The sequence below is a fragment of the Arachis hypogaea genome, chromosome 3, assembly GCF_003086295.3.
Source record: "Arachis hypogaea cultivar Tifrunner chromosome 3, arahy.Tifrunner.gnm2.J5K5, whole genome shotgun sequence".
Lineage (NCBI taxonomy): Eukaryota > Viridiplantae > Streptophyta > Magnoliopsida > Fabales > Fabaceae > Arachis > Arachis hypogaea.
The window spans coordinates 20,783,797-20,797,224 of NC_092038.1; the positions used below are offsets into that span (position 1 = coordinate 20,783,797).

Sequence of the window (13,428 nt, forward strand, 5' to 3'; positions counted from 1 at the left end):
TATGTGCTCTCATATTCCAATTTAATTTACCTATTTCATTCTATTCTTATGCTATTAATCTTGATATTTATTTGCTTAATCGGATCCTTTCTTCTGCAATTAATTTCAAAACATCATTTGAGATTTTATTTACTCATATTTTAAATTATCATGAAATAAAAATTTTTGGGTAACTGTGTTATGTTTTTACTGTTACAATAAGTAGATAAAAATTCGATCTAAAAGCTAAAAAGAATTTTTTTTATTGGTATTTAAAATGAATTTAGAGGATATATTGTCTATTTTTTGGATGACAAAAATATTGAGATTTCTAGGAATATTATTTTTTATGAATTGGTCTTGCTTTTACTCCATAAAAATGTCCAAACTCCTTTTTCCAACCCAACAACCCAATCTAAGCCAAACACTTCTCTTTCTCATAAAAATTCTCTAATCTCTCGTAATAAGCCACAAACTTGTCTTCTTTTTTTTTTTCTTCAGTCCATATACTACACATAACCTAAACTATATTCATTCACCCATAAATACATTAATCCTTCCAATTGGACTTTATCCATACCCACTGACCCACTCATCTATTTTTTCTAATTCTCTAAACACACGACACAGAACATCATCTTCTTCCTCTTCGATGCTAATCCCTTCTTCCTCACTATCATGCTCTAATCAGCTTGAACCCATGAATGTCGAGCCTCTTTCAAATCATGCATCCTCCACTCCTTCAATAATAAATACTAATGCATCATCACCTCATCATTCCTCAACACCTACGCAACCCCATTATTGTTATTCCGAGTGACCTTGCTTTGGGATGGCAACGGGTCCCCCTAGAAGAAGGGGACACGTCCCGCCTCCCGCCCCACCACCCATAATCAATCCCCATTCTCACAATAGGTAGCTGGGACTCCGTATCCGCTGCGGATTGGAGTCTCTGCAAATATCTACGGATCTTTTGAAAAAAACTAAATAAATAAATAAAAATTGAAAAAAAATCTCAATTATCATTACAATGATAATCTCTATCACCAACAACATTTAGTCATAAGTTCACAATTCATATCCAAACCAAATCAATCAAACACCAAAAAATACCCAAACTATAAAAACTTTCATATCTACTCATCCAATTCAAAATCCACTCCAACCAAATACAACCACACATCAAACTAATCAATCAGGTACATCAAACACCAATTTATATCCAGCCTTCACTAATCGAGAAAAAAATTAACCAAATCTGAAACGGTTACCACTGGCTTATACAAACTAGCCATCAACCATCTAAAACCAACATATCTTCTGCAAACCCACCTCAAACTTTATCAAAAATAGAAGAAGATTAAAACATAATCAAATAGAAAAGTATGAGAAGCCAATAGAATTCTTGTACAATGTGTATAATGAAGATTGATGGAGTATTAGAGATATAACCATTAGTGTTACCTTTTCCCATCAGTTGAAACTTTTGGGATGAGTGGTATCATGACATGGTATTAGAGTGCTAAATCCGAAAGGTCAAGAGTTCGATCCTTGATGAATCCCAAAATCAGTTTAATCTTTTGGGAAGATGTTTATTATCCCTAGTATTACACATTGTACAAATAGTCAATTGTCTCCCTAGCGAGATCCTAATCAAATCCTTCAAACATTCAAAAATTAATATTTCAACTATTCAATTATCCACTGCAACATATCCTTAAAACATAATCGAAAACTTCAAACATTCAATTCCAATTTCTCTTTAGCCATTATGCATTATTCAAAAAAATAGAAGCACATATATCAAGCAAAATCACAAGATAATTGTTTGGAATTCAAAGAAAATCACAAAAAATACAAAATAATGAAAGAAACAACAAATACTTCAAGTAAATAAAAATCACTGAAATCACTGAGGTTGACTTACCGAAAGGAAGAGCGGCCAACGATCTTGTTGGAGGCGGCAACAGAGACCGAACTGCCTCTGCTGAAGACGAAGACGGCGATGCTTCAAGCTCCTCTTGATGATTCTGCCTCTCCTGAAGATGAAGACGGCGATGCTTCTAGCTTCTCGCGATGATTTTGCCTTTGGCGATGACGGTTCACCTAGGACTGGGTGTCAAGCGCGTGAGTGAGAGCGGATGAAGGTGGCGAACGGCGGTGCGAGGTCTGAAGGGAGGAGGGTCACGGAGAGAAGGAGAGGAAGAGAATCTAAGAGAAGGAGAGGGAACCTACGAGGCAGCAATGAGGGCTCTGCCTTTTGCGGTGAGACGGTGACCTTAAGTGTGAGAGGTGGAGCTGTAGAGGCAGTGAGAAGGGACGAGGACAGCGGATGGCGGTGAAAGTGGAGGAGGAAAGGAATGGGAGAAGGAGAATGAGAGAATTTGAATTCTGAGAAAAGGAAAGTGACGAGCAGTAGAGAGAAGAGGATTTGGAGTTACAGTTTTAGAACTAATATATATACCAGGAGTATTTTAGTCCTTTTATATATGCGGGTATTAAACATGTCCCACATGGCAGGAACCTCACTCCCTGCCCCCGCCCCATTTGTTTCGGGGATCCTCATCCCCGTCCCCCGGCGGGTAAATCCCCGCGAATACCTGCCCCGCTATGAAAATTTTCATCCCTAACCTCGCTGACCTCTAACAAATCTCTCTTATTATTTATGCAATTTCTCTCTCACCTACGCAAATCTCTCTTCCTAAAAGTGTCGAAGCTCGAAGTCTTGCATCCTTTCGGGACCGGATCGGGATTTGAAGGAGGAGGATGGGCTATTTGCTTTTCCGAGGAGGAAAGAGAAGGAGTCGGTTAAAGACCTGGGTCGGGCATAATCTTTATGGAAGTAAAGGTGCCTGAGTCCGAGCTAGAGGGCAAGGCTGCTTCACTGATCTCTTTCAGCTGAAAACTCTGAGCAACAACATTTTTTCTTGCCGTCCAAAGAGTTTTTATAGCTGCTTTAGGAGCCATCTTATCTGTGCAAACACCAAAGTCGAATAACATTAGAGATCCACAAAAATAAATAATAAAGGTGTCTACAAATTAAAAGAAGACTACCTAGTTTGAATTAGAGTTGGCTCGGGTTTCCTAAAAATCTTTTAATACCCAAATAAGGAGTTCGACCCAATATTTCTGGAACAGACTGACCACACTCTCCTCGACCTCATCTAAATCATCAAGATTATACTTAACAGTCACAGGATTCTCTTTCCAGTACAAAAGAAAAAGGGGCTCATCTCTATCATTAAGAAAGAAAGGTCTGGCATCCGAAACACCCCGGATTTTAACGAAATAATTTTTTAAGTTATGGAAGGAGTCATAAAAAATTGCAAAGACCTTCTTTCCTTAAACAGTCCGGAAGGAGATCCAACCTTTTTTTGGAACCAAAAGGTTTGGTAAGGACAAAAAATAAAAGAAGACTTTACCAGAAGATCGGACATCAAGTTCTCGGCACAAAAGCTAGTAAATTTTTAAGAAACCCCAAGAGTTAGGGTGCATCTGGGAAGGGGCAATATTATAAACCCTAAGGACTTCAGATTCAAAGTTAAAAAAGGAAGTCTAACATTCAATTTTGTAAAAAGCAGTCATACATATAGATAAAGTGATGCTCTAACCTATCAAGTTGGAGAAATCACACCCTCTCCTCGGGGTCGCCACTATGATTTCATAATGTATTTCATCTTCCTGATTTACACATATCATATGGTGCCTGCGGAAAGACTCAGCATAATTGTTATCAATAACAGGGACAGGGGTCAGAACGGATATATCTACCTAGGTCAAGTCGAAAAGAACTTTGGAAGATATGTTGTGACTTACAGATCGAGACATAAAAGCTATACCTATAATACAACAAACAAAGAAATCGTCACAAAAAGAACTCAAGTACCAATCACAGGAAATTGGGTTATCGTCAACAATTTCAAAAAAACCACAAATTTAAAAAATTTCTCATACATAAATTACCGTCAAACTACCAGATACAGAAATGGCACCACTTTCAAACACATAAAGTGGCACTATTTGGAGACAACACAACAGAAAACTACATCAAGGTTCATAGCATCAGTCTCAAAGGAAAAAGCAATTTCTTCATCACAAGCACCATTTCGGGATTATTCATTCAAAACATACATAGACACTGCCCAAAGCACTGAAATAAAGCAGAAAACAAAGAAAGAAGAAGTAAAGAACTAACCTTGAAAGAGCGCGAAAACAAGGGCACTTCAAACTGCAAAAGCGCAAACGATCCACTCCAAAAATGCGAATGAAAATCTTCTAAACCTCAAAATAAAGGAATCTTGAAAGAATGAGCAGTTATACGAAGGAAAGTTGCAAACAGAAAGAGAAGGGTGTAAACGTTGCGAAAGTGAAAAGCAGAAAAAGGAAGAAAGAGGGAAAATGAAATATTTATAAGACACTGGGGGCAAAAATGTCATTTTGTACCCCTCATTAATGACGCATGCAGTTACCAAGGTAACTAAAAAAAGGGTGTGTTACTGTTACAAAAAAACGTAACGTTTTTTAAAAAACATGTCGAGTATCCGACTTGATGTGAAGTCAAAACAACTCCTCTAAATGCCTGAGCCCGACCTCATAAAAAGCTCGAATTCAAGCAGGGACACTGTTCATACTCTGTCCTAAAATGATAAATGCCAGAACCAAAAAGATTAAAGGCCCAAATGACGAATGTGGCCTCTCCTACCCATACCCGACCTCGACGACAATGATATCTTGGTCTTACTTATCTGAATAAGTAACTAACTCATAAAATATCACCTACTATCTCTTCCCTTTTATCTAGAAGGAGGATCTTAACAACTTCCCAAGATAATAGAAATTGTCATCCTTCATCAAAGGTGAAACTACTCTAAAGATAGTTATCTTTCCTACTATAAATACACTGACAAAAACTCAGGTATAGTCAAGCCCCAATATAAACATGCCTAAAACTTTTGCAAACTTAAGTATCGGAGTCTCTCGCAAGTACCACCCCCCATCTCCTCACGAAGAACTCGGACGGCAGTACCTCAACACTAAACAAGTCGGACGCTGCCTTAGAACTTAGAAGGCTTTGGACCTTATGCTCAAGTCCAAACACCGTTTCAGGTAATCCTCATAACAGAACTCAACAAAGTCAAGCTACATGTACAATACAAGTGAAAAGTTGCCAAAATCACAAACTATAAGGAATTTTTATTCAAATGACACATATCTTTAGTTGAATATCACAACAATTTGTCTAGTTTTTCTAGTTTTGTAGTAATCATGATATGATCATGGGTTTGTTAATAATCAAAAGAAAAAAATAAGGAGATAATTAAACCTTAAGATCCAATCTCTCTTGCTAGTAAAAAGAAGGTTGCTGGTCCTCGCAATACACAAAAATCATTTCCCCCTTACCTTGGAATATAAAAGTAGGCACAAATGCTTGTCTATGAAATATGAATGTATGTTACCCCAAAAAGAATAAAGTAAATTAGAATTGCTTGTTTATCATAACCTTCAATCCTATATAATCAACAATGTTACAGAATTGATCTTTGTTTCACATTGAGGCAAAACAAACAAAAGATCCTTTATCAATTTCTACTTCAATTTGAATCAAGTTCCAAGTACATTACATATGCATGTCTTTCCAAGGAGTAGTAACCTTCAATCAAGCGATCAACTTGAAAACCATGTTTCTTGTAAAGGCTCACTGCTGGTGCCCTCGAGGGATCCACATGAAGCATTATGCGCGAAACCTTCCTGGTCTTGCATTTCTGAATCGCTGCTTTTAGCAGTGCCTCGCCGTGGCCTTGCTTCCGCCATTGCTCTTTCACTAACAAAACCAAACCATACCCTCCACATGGTGAATAAACCCAAAAGTAATGATGTTTTTACTGATAAAAAGAATCATTTATATCTTCACCTAACAATTCAAAATGTTGATTAAAAAACTTATCAAAATTCTGTTTTAAAACCATTTAAAAACAATCTTTTCACTTCCATTCTTCTAACAGAAATACAAAGGAAGAAAGCATGAAGGATATACCTTATTCATGCTTCAATATTCAAAAGAACATGTTATATTTAGTTCATGAAATATTCAGTACACATACACCCTAAAATTATATATATAGTCTCTGAAGTTGCATACATAAGTTACATTAGTTCCGTTTTCTTCATTATGTTGTCTATTTCATTCATATGTCTAACTCATATGTTAACATTACATGTGACATTTAAGTTGACAAAAATGAAGCATAAGTTTGAATTAGTTCTTGAAATTTTTGAATATATACTAAAAAGGCCAGTGTTAATTTTCAAATTTCAAAGATTAAATTAAACAGACACAGATATTCAATTTTAGGAATTGAAATGCACATTTACTCAATATTTAACTAATTTAATTTTAATACTCTCAAGAACTTTTATCATTTCAACAAATTGATAATAAGGCTCTGTTTGGTTATTATAATAGGACACTTAGGCTGTATTTAGAAAGGAAACTGAAACTGAAAGACAGAAACTAAATTAAGTCTCTAGATTGTGTTTGGTGTAAAATATATTGGACTGAGTTATGCTCATTATCATGTTTGGTTTAAGATAAATATGGAGATTGGGGAGTAAATTTGAAATTTAAAAAGTTAAGTGAGAGTATTTTTTGAAAAAAATATTAAAGGTTTAGTCTCGGTTCCTAGAAAATTAGTCCCGTGTCTAGAAGTCTAGAAGTATTGAAGCCACTAAAACTTTATATTCTAAAACTGAAATTTTAGTTTGAGTTTCTGATCACCAAAGACAATACTCAGCTTCAGTCTCCCAGTCCCAGAAACCAAGTGGATCAGTGACATAGAGGGGCAAAAAGATTTGTTTCCTACTTTCCTATGACAGAAGAGATACAAAAACTCTCCACCATGAGAAGGACTGAGATGGATTGAGCTGGTAAAAGAAATTGTAGTTCCAATTTACTCTCACTCCTTTTCCTAATATTCCAAATTTATCCCCTGAATATTCTTATTCTATATAACCAAACTAGCATGAATACACCTTACATTCTCATTTCCCCAAGCGTAAAATAAGAGCTTTCACATTTTTTCATTGGAGAATTTCATCAAACACCTTATAGGACACAACACAAGCTTCAATTTCAGAACAACACAAAGCAATTTGATTTCACCTAATTGGATTTCAACCAAAGAAACAAAGAGAAGTGGAGGTATTGGAACCTGCGAGCTTGGTGATGGAGGCGTAGAGGGAAGAAGGCCAAGAATACATGACATAGCCAACAAGTTCACCATCAGCGTGGAGGTAGAGAAGTCCAGCGTTCTTCCTTTTGAGTTCGTTGTCGAAAAATGCGGCGTATGATTCGTGTTTGGGAAAGATCTTTCTCTCCAACTTCACAATTTCTTCAATTAACTTAGCACGGTTTTCAGTGTTCCTGTTAAGCTCGGCGATAATCGCCGCGTTCGCCATGATTCACGAGGAAGCCAACCAAACCTGTGTTTATTAAATAACAACAGAATCTGAAAGATTCCTTCTTCAAGTATCCTGCAAGAGAATTAGGGATAAGAAAAGAATAGAGAGATTGGAGAGGCATTCTGAATCTGAGGAACAGAGAGGTGTATGATTAAAATTACAAAAAAGACCTTCCCACCTGCATAGAATTATCGCCATGGTTTACTCCTAAACCGAATTAATGAGCAGCGGGGAAAAGAGGATCGGGGGGGCTGTTCCGCCATACCTTGAGAAAGGAATACTCTGTTGCAGATTTCACTGTTTCGGACGATCCTCCGCCGCTTCTGTCGTCCGAGTCACTGGCTTACCGCGTGACTCTGCCGGCCGGGTTGGTTAAGAGGTGAGTTTTTGGTTGAAATTTTTTTTTTGGGTTGTACATAGAGGTGGGTAGAGGTTGCCGAGCCAGCAGCACAACATGCAGGTCATGTGCTAACTTAGCACGCAACAGATGAACACGTGGTGGAATCAGAAGCAACATGCATCTTGCGTGCTGTTTACGTGGCGTAGCCTACTTGTTAGACATGTGTCAAGTATGTAAGTAATACGTTCATTCTGCTTGTTGAACACGTGACAGATGCTGGTTGGATGACTTTGCAATACGAAATCTGCAAAGTGAGTCTTTTACTTATAAAAATCGGAGTTCGACTGCATTGCAGGAGAGGTGTTTTTCTCTACTGTTAGTGTCATGGAAGGCATATTGCAAATATAGTAATTTACCACAACAGTAAGATTATACGTAATACATATAAGGGCATTAGTTTTGCTTGTGAGAGTATATTTTCGTTTGTGGTTTTGTGCACTATAATGTTTGCGAAACTACAGTACGGACTTCATTAGAGTATAGAGAGTAATATTTTAAAGAGGGTGAGCAACATTATTCTCTACCGGAATTTGGTTGCCGTATTTGGTGGCCTGATATATTTTGAGGTTATGCCGATCGTTGACGAAACAAGTATTTAGCGAATGTTTCATATTCACCAGCAAACTCAAGTGCAACATCCAAGGATTGAGTTGTATGTTGAGTTTGAACATATAACTACAGATGAGGTTCAACATGACCCAAATGTGCAAGATGACAAAACTGAAGCGTACAAAGGCATGAACGATGATAGCGACAAGGAGTTCGAAGCTATGTATGAAGCCGGTGACAAGGACGAGGATGACAATGGGGAGGTGAGGCAGTCGCAGAAACTTTAATGGTTCCACCCGCAGTTAGTCAACTGATGGACGTTTCACCTTTTATGCGTAGCTTGGATCTTGACCGCATGCACCGGAGTTTTCCAAATATGTGAACATAGGTACGTGAATAGTGGGTAGTATGTTTTCTTTATTTTGTTTTGACGGATTGATGAGCAACAATGTATTCTTGTTATAGGTGTTGCTGATCCTGAGGACGAGAAGTTCAAGATCGGAATGAAATACGGTTCTCGAAAATTGGTTATTGCGGCAATTCAAAGTTACACTATCTTCAGATGAGTCGATTACGTTATTTACGAATCAAAGCCACAGACGTTCTATGCAAAATGCAAGACTTATGGACTTGGGTATGATTGGCTTATCCAAACCAGCTTGATACAGAAGAAAGCTTGTTGGGAGATTTGGAGATATAACGGGAGGCACACGTGTTCCATGGGAACAATCACTCTAAGTTGGACTCGAACACAATTGCTGAGGCTATGAAGCTATTGGTTGAATCTGACCCATCTTATAAAGGTTTGATGATTCTAGTTGAACTTGAGAAGGGGGGTTGAATCAAGTTAGTTTAAAACTTAAAGTTTCAAACTCTGTTTTGCTGTTGCTCGAGTTGCAGGAGATTATTTAAAATTGCCTCATACGCAGAACATTAAAAGAGCAAAGAATAGGAGAAAGAGGCCAGCATGTATCCTGGTTCGGATTCTCAGTGCCATGAATCCTACGTCCAGTCTCCACCACAAACCATGGTGGAATTTCCACTATAATTCTCAGATTACATACACCAATACTATTGAATTAATTCCTAATCCAACTAGTATCTACCCCTAAGCTTCCTACACCAAAGCTTAGCAACCCCAAAGTGCTATCCCAACTTGGAAGGGGAATCTACAGAGATTCAATTCTCACCAAGTGCTAACCCAACTTGGCAAGGGGAACTAATCCTTGTTCATACACCCAAATTACATCAGAAATCAGTGGCTATTTTGCATCACTCTTGCCTTTTCTCTCTTGGCTTTTAAACCTCACTTAATTGCCTTTTTCAAAACAGAAAATAACGCAAGACAGCCATAACATAAAATCAGAATTAAGCTTGAGTAGAAGAAAGAGATTCCATCTCTATGTTAGAGAAGGTGCTCTGAATATGTGTGCTCTCTTTCTTAACTTCAAATGTTGGAGTGAAGCTTGTTATATATCTTCAACTTGACTTCATTGTAGCTTCTTCCTTTTGCTTGTTCTTGCTGCCCGTTGGTCTTGGCACAGCTAGCAAGCTCTCCTTCTTTATCCTGCTCCACTACTCCTGCTGCTGGAGGAGTTCGTCCACCACCTCTGTGGTCCTTGGTTTTGTTTTCTTCCTTGGCATGCTCTCCTTTTTCTTCCTGCTCCATGATCTCTGCCATACGAGGAGCTGCTCCTTGTTTCTGCATATTTGTGTTTTGCTTAACCACCAACAAAATGTTGCTCTGCTATTGTCCTTGGGTTAGTGGGGTGTGCCTTTGTGTCCTTTCTTGCTTTTGCAGAGCCACACCTGTCCTTGCTGTGTTGTTGCTTCCTTTGTTTTCCAGCTGTCTTGTTTTGCTTGTGATGTAAACAGCTGCCCATTTTTTGCCAAATGCATAGCCTTTTATTATTGCTGAACGGTGCAACAAGAATGAGCTTTGGCTCTTTTACATTGCTGAAGCTTGTTGGACTTGGACATATGGGCCTGCATCACTAAATACTCATATTAAACTATATTGGGCTTTTCACCCAAAACAATGTTTGTCATCATAACTTAACCCAAAATCAAACTAGGCTCAACAAGGTTAAATTTATAATTGCGGAAGTCTACGCAAGATTTAACTACACTATTAGTTACTGAAAGGCTTGGTTGGCAAAACAGAAGTCGATAGCGAAAGTTTTCGGTGGATGGAAAGAATCTTACAGAGCTTTGCCATTGTGGTTCTCCGCAATGGTTCAGAAGATGTCTGGTTCACAAGTCCAAATAGAAACACGACCCCTGTATAATAAGGGTGAAGAGGTGGCGGGTGTTAGAATATTTCATCGGGTATTTTGGAGTTTTAATCCATGCATTAGAGCCTTCAAATATTGCAAGCCGTTGGTTCAAGTTGACGACAGCCACCTATACAGAAAATATAAAAGTTGTCTTTTAGTTGTAGTTACGCAAGACGGAAATAAAAACATTGTGCTGATTGATTTTGCCATCATAAAGGATGAAACCGCTGATGTGTGACACTTTTTCCTTAGTAATTTACGAAGGCATGTTGTAAGAAAAGACACTGTGGGTATAATCTCCGATCGTCATGTTGAAGAACGAAGCTTGCAAGCTTCTCCACCCACCTTTTAAAGGCATGAAGACATTAATGAAGCATGCGTTCCTAGAGTATGAATGTTGGGTATATGGAGACAGTGTCGCCAAGTGGTTAACACGCACCCTGCGTGTTGCCGGAGTATTGACACATGGCTGTTGGACACTGGGGAAGCTGCATCGGAATCTGAAACACGGACCCTGCGTGTTGATCTGATGTCGACACGTGGTAGGGGACGCTGATAAAGGTGCATTGGGAAAAAGGCGTGGAATCTTTGCTCCTGTAACACGCATGGTCTGTGTTGCTTGCATGCGCTCCACGTGGCTAGAATCTCTGCTAAAGGAATCTCTGATGCTTCAACACGTTGGGTGTGTATTGATTTAGTGTTGACACGTGGCCATAATCTCTACTAAAAGAATCCCTACTTCAACACGCAGGCTGCTTGGTGTGTCAGAATTTCTACAACTCCACACTCCTGCAAAACACCCCAGATTGCAATATTTCACAAATACATCACTTCTTTATCCATATTAAAAATAACTTCTGTTAGATGCGGCTAATTATTTTAGAATTGGTGAAAGTTTGTATATAATCGAGATGGATCTTCTCAATTTTTTTCTTCAATTGCTCGGTAAAGAATACTTTTTTATTATTTAATATTTTTTCACATATTTTGTTGTCCCACGAATGCAAGGTTAGAGATCACATTTTACTAAACAATTGAGAAAAAAATTGAGAGGATCCATTCTCGTATATAATCCAGTTAATGGTTAGTTGGTGTATTTTTTCAAAGGTTTAATTACGCTGTCAGTCCTTATAATTTCATCGAATTTTCAATTAGATCCCTATACTTTTTTTCTTTTCAATTAAGTCCTTATACCATATTAGATTTTGTAACTAAGTCCTAGCTACCATGATAAAAGCGTTGAAATTAACAGAATATTCAGTCAATGTTATGCATATTCGTTTTGCTTAACGGAATATTCCATTAATTTCAATATTTTTATCACGGTGTGGACTTAATTATAAAATCTGATATAGTATGGGAAGTCAATCAAAAAGAAAAAAAAAAGTATATAAGTCTAATTGAAAATTTAGTAAAACTATAAGAATTGGCATAGTAATTAAACTTTTTTAACTTAAAATTTTTATTTTTTTTTAATTTTAATTGATAAATCGAATCTTCAAATTTGAGGGATAATAAAATTTGTAGAAACATTTAATAATCAGCTTTTATGATGAACAAATTGGATTATTCGATTTGTGTTGAAGTAAATTTTTTATTTCATCATAAAATAAATCGGAGGTACGATTAGCATATTTAAAAAAAATTAATACTAAAATATAAATATGATGATCAATTTTGTATGTTAAAAAAACTTTATAATCTAAAGTAACAAAATTAAAATTCAGATTTGTGATTTTTACATAAAAAAACACATCAAATTTTAACATTATTGAAAATCACCACTAAAAGGCCAACATCAAAATTAAAAAAACAGTTAGATGCACGCTAAAATTTGAGATTTTAGACTACATTAGTCTATATGCATAAAACACTAATAAGATATATAGCTTATTTTTTTATTATTTTTATTAAATTTTTATAATTATATTTTTTTATTATTATATTTTTTTATCTTTTAATAAAAAAATAATAAATTAGACTTTATAACTTATTTTTTTATATTTAATTTATTATTAAACAAAATACAAAACACTCATTTTTGTATTATTATTTTTTATGTTTTATTTTTAATTCTTATCTTATTTTATTTTTATAACCAAAAGTAACCTAAAAAATATGGTCGTTGCCAAAGTTGAGTGGAGAATGCCCTGGACTTGGGAGAGATAGAGTTAAGTAAAATAGTTAGTTGTGATGTCATAATGCTTAAAATTAGAGCGGTCCAACTCATCTGAACGAAAAAAAAAAGTATAGTAGTTTAATTGAAAGGTTATTTGAGATTTTTTAAAACAAATATTTTAAATATTTCATGTATAGATATAAGTATTTTGGGTACTAAACGAAGTAAATAATAAAATACAACTTAAATTATTAAATATAATTTAAAATGGATAAGTCTTAAAGTGATATATAAAATTGTATTTGAACTTCATAATAGTTTCTAAACTTAAAAATTATCTATTTTTGTCTCTAAAGTTGCATTCCGGGACTCAAATTCGTCCTTCTGACACATTTCGTCTACCTGGCACCAACGGAAAGCTGATCTAGACTCCTCCGTAACACGCTGGCCAAGTAACGGCTAGCTGACGTAGATTAGTAAACTTTTTATGGTGTAATTTGATCTCTAAATCAAAATTAAAAATTTTAATCCCAAAATTTAATCATCATTCTCTACAGTAATTCCTCTTTTCTCTACAGGCATAGATCTTCATATCCCAAATTCACAAGATTTTTTTTTGTTTATTTTTAGTTGAAGTATCTTATAAC

At 36.3% G+C, this 13,428-nt stretch overlaps 1 protein-coding gene across 7 annotated transcripts; it reads right to left on the reverse strand.

Moving 5' to 3' along the window:
* Positions 1-981: 981 nt before the first annotated feature.
* On the reverse strand, positions 982-7,963 carry LOC112789782 (uncharacterized). 7 transcript variants are annotated; one of them, XR_011879601.1, is made up of 7 exons: positions 7,616-7,919; positions 7,188-7,509; positions 5,601-5,800; positions 4,175-4,254; positions 3,591-3,685; positions 1,907-2,951; positions 982-1,580 (listed from the first exon to the last, which is right to left on the reverse strand). XR_011879601.1 is itself a non-coding variant. In XM_072232524.1 (6 exons), exons 2-6 carry the CDS (start codon positions 7,432-7,434, stop codon positions 2,788-2,790), a joined length of 786 nt encoding a protein of 261 aa, XP_072088625.1. In that variant the 5' UTR covers positions 7,435-7,509; positions 7,616-7,919; the 3' UTR covers positions 1,724-2,787. The 7 variants fall into 7 exon arrangements, 4 of the variants coding, with proteins under 4 accessions (XP_072088625.1, XP_072088626.1, XP_025687607.1 ...); XR_011879602.1 differs by having other exon boundaries at positions 7,703-7,859; XR_011879603.1 differs by lacking the exon at positions 982-1,580 and adding an exon at positions 3,796-3,818 and having other exon boundaries at positions 2,423-2,951.
* Positions 7,964-13,428: the final 5,465 nt, after the last annotated feature.